Here is a 7,734-nt window from a genome sequence, read left to right as displayed (position 1 = left end):
TTTACCATTTTCGACTCGTAAGGATCAGTTCTCTCGATTGGCATCAAAAAAATAAAAATCTAATTTTTGACCAAAATCATCAAAATGGCAAGGGGTTAGTTACATCACGTTTTTTCTCAAATTCGGGGTCGGTTCGAAAATCGAAACTTTTTTGATGATTTTCATTGAATATCTCGGGTAAATACAGTCCGATTTTGAAATGTTATACCTTTTTGAATTCGTAGGGATACCTACTATCAATCTGCATTCAAACGTTTTAAAAATCGATGGGTTAAAAAAAGTGGTTGACCAAAAACCGATTCGTTTGTAAAGCCAACCTTTTTTGATGATTTTTTTAGAATATCTCGGCCAAATAGTGTTCGATTTGAGAATTTTATACCATTTTCGACTCGTAAGGATCAGTACTATCGATTGGCATCAAAAAAATAAAAATCTAATTTTTGACCAAAATCATCAAAATGACATCACGTTTTTTCTCGAATTCGGGGTCGGTTCGAAAATCGAAACTTTTTTGAAGATTTTTATTGAATATCTCGGGTAAATGCTGTCCGATTTTGAAATGTTATACCTTTTTGAATTCGTAGGGATCCCTACTATCAATCTGCATTAAAACATTTTAAAAATCGATGGGTTAAAAAAAGTGGTTGACCAAAAAACGATTGAAGATTTAAATAACCCCGTCTCTTTGGGCTATGCATTGATCATGAATCAGTCAGTCAGTCAGTCAATCAGTCCATTGAGTTTTAATACGCCACAAAGCATAGTAGAAACCCTTCCCTATTCCGATTGGCACTTTATCCCCTAAACCCCACAGATTATGCCCAACCGATTTTTTATTATTATATGGTGAATACTCACGCAACAATTACATCTGGATCCTCCCACCATTTTTTCTGCGTGGGCGCCAAACGCAGACTCACCTGACGCCAGTGATTCTTGTGGACTACCTGGAATCGGTAGATAGAGAATAGGTTAATCCCTTCCTTATAGTTCTTGAATATTTCCGGAACTCTTACCTTATACTTCCTGGGATCGTAGGAATTTTGTTCCTTCTCTGTAAAGACCAGACGAGCCATGTCATTTGCCACTTGGCACTAATCTACGCCTCCTCGCAAAGTGTACACAGTGTCTAAGATAAATATGTAACTATATAGACATATATATGTATTTAAGGAGTGATATTTAATTGTGTGTGTATGTGTGTATTGCTTCTACTGTAAACAGAAGATTTAGTTTGACACATTTTTAAAAGATGACCATGTTTTCTATACAAAAAGATTTCTTTGTCAGAAGATTGTTTAAATAGACTTTTGATAGGTTCTTAACGGAGAGAAGTTACAAAATTAAACTTTGGTATCGATATTTATCGATTTAAGGAACAATCGTAAGATATTTAAATATTCTTAATAATAAAGTTTTAAGTTTTAACAATTAATTAATCAAGAATATTTATTATATTATGTTTACAGACCAAGTATTCAACTTAAGTACGCCGAAGTCTCTTAAAAGTTGTTTCCTCTTAAGCAGCTTTTTCAAACGCAATCGAACCACAATCTTAAGATATATTGTAAGTTATTATTAGCTATATAAAAAGGTATTTATATGGCAATATAACTAATGCTTTTAGTCGGCGATTTTAATTTCAGAGCAAACACTTTGACAAAATGCTGATGAAATATGAACTATATCCAGTATAAAATACCAAGTGGCCAACTATAACAATTGTATTGATTTGTTGCTGTTATTGTTATACCCATTTAAAATAGGTGATGTAAGGTATTATAGTTTTGTTGCAATGTATGTAACATCAAAATTATCTATCCGATGTCAGAGATTGTGCGAGGTAAATGTACCAAATTAGGAAGAGAAACTCGTATAATAGCAGATCAAGTTTATTTGAAATTTTCGATAACTCCGATCGGTCTTCCTGTAATTATAATATATTCATTTAAGCCTCTGAATAAATGAGCTAGAGACAATTTAAATAGGCATCAAAATAACGTCTCACCAAAATCGATAAATATCGACTTTATATCGGTTTGTTAAATGTTCAACCATTCAAAATCGATATATCATTTGTAAATCTAATTTGTTTTGAAATATATCGATAACTTCTCAAATTTAAATCGATATCAATAATATAATCAATAATAGATAGACAGCCACCATGAAACATGCTTCTTCTCGTTTCATTTCACAGGGTACAGGGCACAGGGTATCTGCTAGTCGATCAGCCACAACTACTGCGTCTGTACTCGTTATTGTACTATAGCTATGTATGTGGTTCGATTGATAGGCGAATTGATTGACCGAATCAAATGGGCTGCTTTGACGGTTGTCTCTTGGCGCTGCTGGCTGGCGTTTATCTTGTAGCTTGTCAACCGCTCTGTGGCCAATTGTGGCTCCAAGCTGTTGGGGGCTGGCAATTGAAGGTCAAGGGGGAGGGGTGTTTCAGAGCTTAGCCGGCCAGTTTCCGCATTAGCTGCAAGCATTGTCCGAGAACTGGCTTTTGGCCTGATCGGATCAGAATGGACGCTATAAAAGCCCAACAGCCACGGGCAGCTGTCAATTAGTTACGTTCCAAGCGTCGCGCCGATCACAGAAGCCAACATGAAGGTGAGCAGGCGTTTGTATTTTTTTTGGGGGTCAACAGGAGCTGACATCTAATCCGAATCCGAATTTTGCAGTTCGCCGTTGTCGTAGTCTTGTTCGCTCTGGCCTGGGGTGTCAACTGCTCGGTGGTGCCGCTGCTGACCTCTGCCCATGGCTCCGCCGTGATCCTGGGTGCTCCGGCCGGCTCCGTGGCCGTGCACGCCTCCGCTGTGCCCATTGCCATTGCCCCGGCTGGACCCATTCTGGTGCAGTCGCCGGCCCATGCGATTGCCCATGCTGCTCCAGTTGTGGTGGCTGCTCCGGCGCCCGCCGTGGTCGCCGTTGCCGCTGCGCCCGCCTCGTATGTGGCCAAGACGCGCGGTGCCGTGCATGTCGCCCCACTGCCCGGACATGTCCAGAGCGCCGCCTCCGTCAACCTGGAGCCCGCACCGGGCACTTGGTAAAGCGCCGAAAGAGATCACACTCTGGGATTACAATTGCAACAGCAGACCTGCCTTTGACCTTGCCATCGATTCGTTTTTAGTTCTTCGTTTATTTTGTTTATTTCCCGAAAGGTTTTCCTCCTACACACATCTTACTGCTATCTAAGTCACTCTTCGCCTCTAATCAGCAGCTGCCTTTTGCCAGCTCTTCTCCTACTCTACTTATTCTGGTCTACTTTATGTACTTCTATTCTTTACGATCTGTTAACCAAATGAAATCCTAAACATGCACCCACTGTCATAATAAATATTCTTAAAATCAAAATTAATCGTTTAACTCTGAATAGGTAATTTTTAAAAGGCCTGCGCTTATAATTCTCAAACAGTTTTAGAGCGGCTTTTTTGCTTTATTTAAAGTTGCAAAACAAAAGATCGCTGGAAAAAAAACCGTTTTCTGTTTCAGGCCCTTAAAGAAAGAAGTGCTAATGAAAATGTTATATTTTTACCTCTATTCAATTTCCCAGGTCGCCAGCTTGTATATTCGCCGTAATATACTCAAAAAACTACAGCTAGAAATCGATATTTATCGATAGCTTTATTTTTTCTCTGCTCTGCCATAATAATCGACAAATTTAAGTAAAGTTTGATCTGTAAAAGACATATAAAAATCTACTATCCAAAATTGGTGACTCTCGATGGGATTGATGCTGATCTAGAATATATTTATATATACATATACCTAACGGAAAAAGATATAGCGCAGGCTACCTATAATATATTTAAATTAATTCTTGTATCAATTGTCAGTGGATACAGGGCAAAAGTAAACCGATCTTACTTTAAGAAAAACTCTCCTTAGATTACATCAGTGCAATTAATCATTTGGACATATAGACATATATATATAGATCAACCGATTGCTGATACAGCGGTGTTAACCACAGACTCGAGCACAGCCTCGACCTCCCACGATTGCCCAACCCGTCTGGTTGCCAACGTAACACTTAACACTCTGTAGTTAAAATCGAGAGTTACATGTGCTGAACTGGAGCAGGGCCAGTTGACCTTGATAGCCAGCACTTGCACTTATTTAATATAGAAAAATTATGCCTTTTGTGTTCAGCTTGATATTGCCGCATGCTAATTCTAAACATGTTGGCACTTGAAAACCCACTGGCTGTTGGCCATAAATCTTGACTGGCCAGTTTGCGACTCTACACGTGCTGCCAGCTACCACGTCTTGTCTATAACTGGAACTTTAGCTGTAATTGATGACGCCTTCCATTTGTCACAATATCAAGTTTATATAACGGCTTAAACACACGTATAATAATTATTTTGAAATTAATTAGATCATTTAACGGACTTAAAGGGCTTAGTCCATTGAATCGCAATTAATGACTTAAAGAACAGCACTTAAACTTGTTAAATGAATTCATGGTAATAAACGTAAACCTAAATATTCTCGAATATTGTGACAACTGTCAAATTGCATTCATTAATAGTGTAAACAATTAAGTTTACCTAATAGCTCCTAGCTTAGCTTAAAAGTATTAATCATATATGTTCATTGATGCAAATGCATGTCAATTAAAAAAAGCTTTAATATATTTATTAAGCTTTGTAATTAATTTAAATTTAAATCTACCGCGTCAACCACCGCAAGCTGTAGTTCACTAATTATCGATATCTAAATACTATCGACATATCTATCGAGTTAATTTTGCGCTTCACTATCCAACAAAGAATCGATACCAAATTGCTTAATGCCTATAATTGATAATGTTAAACGGTTCTGTAAGGTAACAGCCTGTTAAATTCAAAATTAGGCCAGCTTGGCAATTCTTGTCAAAACTAAGTAAATGGTTTTGACAACAGTCTTTCACTCACTATACAGGCTATTTAAAAAAAAAAATTGGTAAAACCAAATCAATTGTTTGAACTTTTGGTAAAGCGGACTGCAGCGCAGTTCCTGAGCGCCCACTGTTATTAACAGTTCACCATTATGTTAAGATCTTTAATGCGTTAAAAACATATGTTTTTACACCGCGAACGAATTTTGGTTATCAATTTTGCAAGTGCATTGTGTGTGGGGCTGCGCGCCCACAAATAAAAAAGGAAATAAATTATGGCTAATAGATTTAACGCAATGCCGGCTGGCATGGAGTCCGATGACGAAGAGCTGGAATGCATGTTGGCACATTTGAAAATCAAACGACTCGAGGACATTACAACGGGTATGAAGTAGTGTTATTAAGGGCTTGGAAACTCCACATGGATTTGTGTAAATATAAATATAAATATACAACTTTCCACTTAGGTGCGGGCATCAATGGCGACTTTGACGCCACCTTGGACACGGAATTTCAAAAGTTCTTCAATGTATTTCGCGAGAAATGGAACATGCACAGCAAATGCAAATCGTCGCCGTATATGCGGCAGGATCTGATCAATGCGCTAATGCGTCATCCGAATCCCATGCTGATGGCACTCAAAATCTTTGCCAATTGCCCAGACAGCAGCAATGTGAAGAACAAAAGCCTCTCGCACTTTGTGCTGGACACAGTGTGCAAGCTCCAGGCGGATTTGCCGCATCTGAGCGAGCATTGTGATGATAATACCAGCATGATTGCCTTTCATTTTGTGAAGACGACGGGCCTGACGTCGCTCAACAATGCCATGGTTCAGGCATATCGCATACAACAGATCCGTGAACTGCTGGTGCCCAAGCTGCGCGAGATGCTCGACAATGGCTACTACAAGGAGGTAGCACAGTGGACACTCAATTTGCAGCTGACGCATCAGTTCGATATGCTGGAATTGGCATTCCCATTGATTGCGCAGGAGAAGCTGCCGCTGGCCGAAGAGTACCTGGATCAGGCGACGCATCAGCGTCTGCCGTTTGTTAAATTTCTCGATTCGCTCTTGCACAAGGACAAGTCCGTCATAGAGATGTGCGAGAATACACTCAGGTACATCTTGGCTTGGGGCTTGATCTATCCTATACTTGATTCTAATACTAATAATCTCTTGCAGTCGCTACAAAAATCTGAAGGTATCGCATCATGTGCTCAGCTATCGCCCGGTCTCAAAGATTGTGGCCCGGCTGGCCAAAAAATATGGCTTCGATGACACCATAACGCCCAACTACAAATTCACAAAGACCTGCAGCTACCTACATTACCTGTACCGCGAGTACGAGAAGTCGCGCATCAATATGGCCAGCTTCAGGGAACTGGTGCGCCTGCATGCCTACGACCATGCTCTGCGCGTGGATTTTGTCAGCTATGTGGCGGCGGCTGCAGTGAATGGGCCACTAGAATCGGAGGCCATATACTGGTACAATGAATTTAAGCTGCGCCACGAGGATTGTCCGCCGGAAATCAAACCGCTAATCTCACAAAAGGTGGAGCCGCCGTGCCGTGCAGCAGAGCCGACGACAACGGCCTGTGAAGTGTACCTGGGCATGGATCTGCCGGACGAGTGCCTCCTGATTGTGGACACGGCGTCCACATTCGAACGCATGCTGCAGCATTTGCAGCGCGAACAAATCATCTACATGGACTCTGAATGGATGCAGAATGTGTGCGTACAGAATCAGCTCTGTTTGCTCCAAATAGCGACCACACACAATGTCTACCTAATCGATTGCCTGGCCAGCCGCCAGGCGCTGCACGAGGAGCACTGGCGTGCCCTCGGCGCCAACGTGTTCAACAATCCAAACATTCTCAAGGTGGGCTTCTCCATGCTCAACGATTTGTCGGTGCTGCAGCGTTCGCTGCCGCTCCAGCTGCGCCTGCATATGCCGCATCATTATCTGGATCTGCGCAACGTTTGGCTGGAGCTGAAGAAACGGCATGGCGTTGAGCTGCCCTTCGGCAATGTGAATCGCGCCGGCGATGCACTCACCGACTTGTCCATGCTGTGCCTGGGCAAAAAGCTGAACAAGGCCAATCAGTGCTCCAACTGGGCAAATCGGCCACTGCGACGCGAACAGATACTCTATGCAGGTGGGCTGAAATGTTTAAAGTATTTTATTAAGAGCCCTGCATCGAGTAAATCGAAACCCATTTCGGATTCTCCAGCTATTTCGTTCGAGCGAGTCAATGCTCCAACTTTCTCGACTCGAGCTACTCTAATGAGTATCGGACTTTGATGCAATTAAATTAACCCATGCAGGGCTCTATATTATATATACCTTTCATATCTTACTTTCTTAATTCTTGCCCCTATTTGCAGCTATTGATGCGCGCTGTTTACTGCTGATCTACGACTGCCTCATGAGCTGCGTGGCTGATATCAATGTGATCATCGAAAAGTGCATTGCCAGCAACAATTTTCTGCGACGCGGCGGCAATAATGTGAAATAAAAATGTGGATAATCTCAAAGCACAGTCCATGAATTTGAACATGGAATGCGGCAACTATGCACTATGTTAAAGTTATGACAAGCGTGAAAGAGTATTTGAATTATATACATATATATATATATAGCTAATATTATCCGGGCTTAATCGAGCCAAGTGTTTTTTTTTCTTAGATTTCTGTTATCATCTTTCCTATCAGTTAGTCATACCAAAACAGTACCCGGCTTTGCGCGGACCATGTTTTTTGCATAACATTTAATTTCTATTTAATTCCGCCAATTTTCCACATTTGTAGGAAGAAAGCGTGGATTATCCGAAGGGTATTTAAACAA

At 41.0% G+C, this 7,734-nt stretch overlaps 2 protein-coding genes across 2 annotated transcripts; both read left to right on the top strand.

Moving 5' to 3' along the window:
- Positions 1-2,494: 2,494 nt before the first annotated feature.
- On the top strand, positions 2,495-3,360 carry LOC135434016 (adult cuticle protein 1). Its single transcript, XM_064690352.1, has 2 exons — positions 2,495-2,616; positions 2,688-3,360. Exons 1-2 carry the CDS (start codon positions 2,611-2,613, stop codon positions 3,054-3,056), a joined length of 375 nt encoding a protein of 124 aa, XP_064546422.1. The 5' UTR covers positions 2,495-2,610; the 3' UTR covers positions 3,057-3,360.
- Positions 3,361-4,939: 1,579 nt separating this feature from the next.
- On the top strand, positions 4,940-7,549 carry Nbr (exonuclease mut-7 homolog). The gene is made up of 4 exons (XM_064690353.1): positions 4,940-5,272; positions 5,356-6,007; positions 6,072-7,045; positions 7,275-7,549. Exons 1-4 carry the CDS (start codon positions 5,164-5,166, stop codon positions 7,403-7,405), a joined length of 1,866 nt encoding a protein of 621 aa, XP_064546423.1. The 5' UTR covers positions 4,940-5,163; the 3' UTR covers positions 7,406-7,549.
- Positions 7,550-7,734: the final 185 nt, after the last annotated feature.

This window comes from Drosophila montana, unplaced genomic scaffold (genome assembly GCF_035044405.1).
Source record: "Drosophila montana isolate Dmon_TW-CO22-7 unplaced genomic scaffold, ASM3504440v1 contig_3257_1, whole genome shotgun sequence".
Taxonomy (NCBI): Eukaryota; Metazoa; Arthropoda; class Insecta; order Diptera; family Drosophilidae; genus Drosophila; species Drosophila montana.
This window is presented reverse-complemented; position numbering and strand designations above follow the sequence as displayed.

Excerpts from the sequence above, each read along its gene's own strand:
- Nbr (XM_064690353.1), top strand. The coding sequence starts at position 5,164 with ATGGCTAATAGATTTAACGCAATGCCGGCTGGCATGGAGTCCGATGAC. Across the intron at positions 6,008-6,071 it reads ATGTGCGAGAATACACTCAG|TCGCTACAAAAATCTGAAGG; the intron begins GTACATCTTGGC and ends AATCTCTTGCAG. Across the intron at positions 7,046-7,274 it reads CGAACAGATACTCTATGCAG|CTATTGATGCGCGCTGTTTA; the intron begins GTGGGCTGAAAT and ends CCCTATTTGCAG.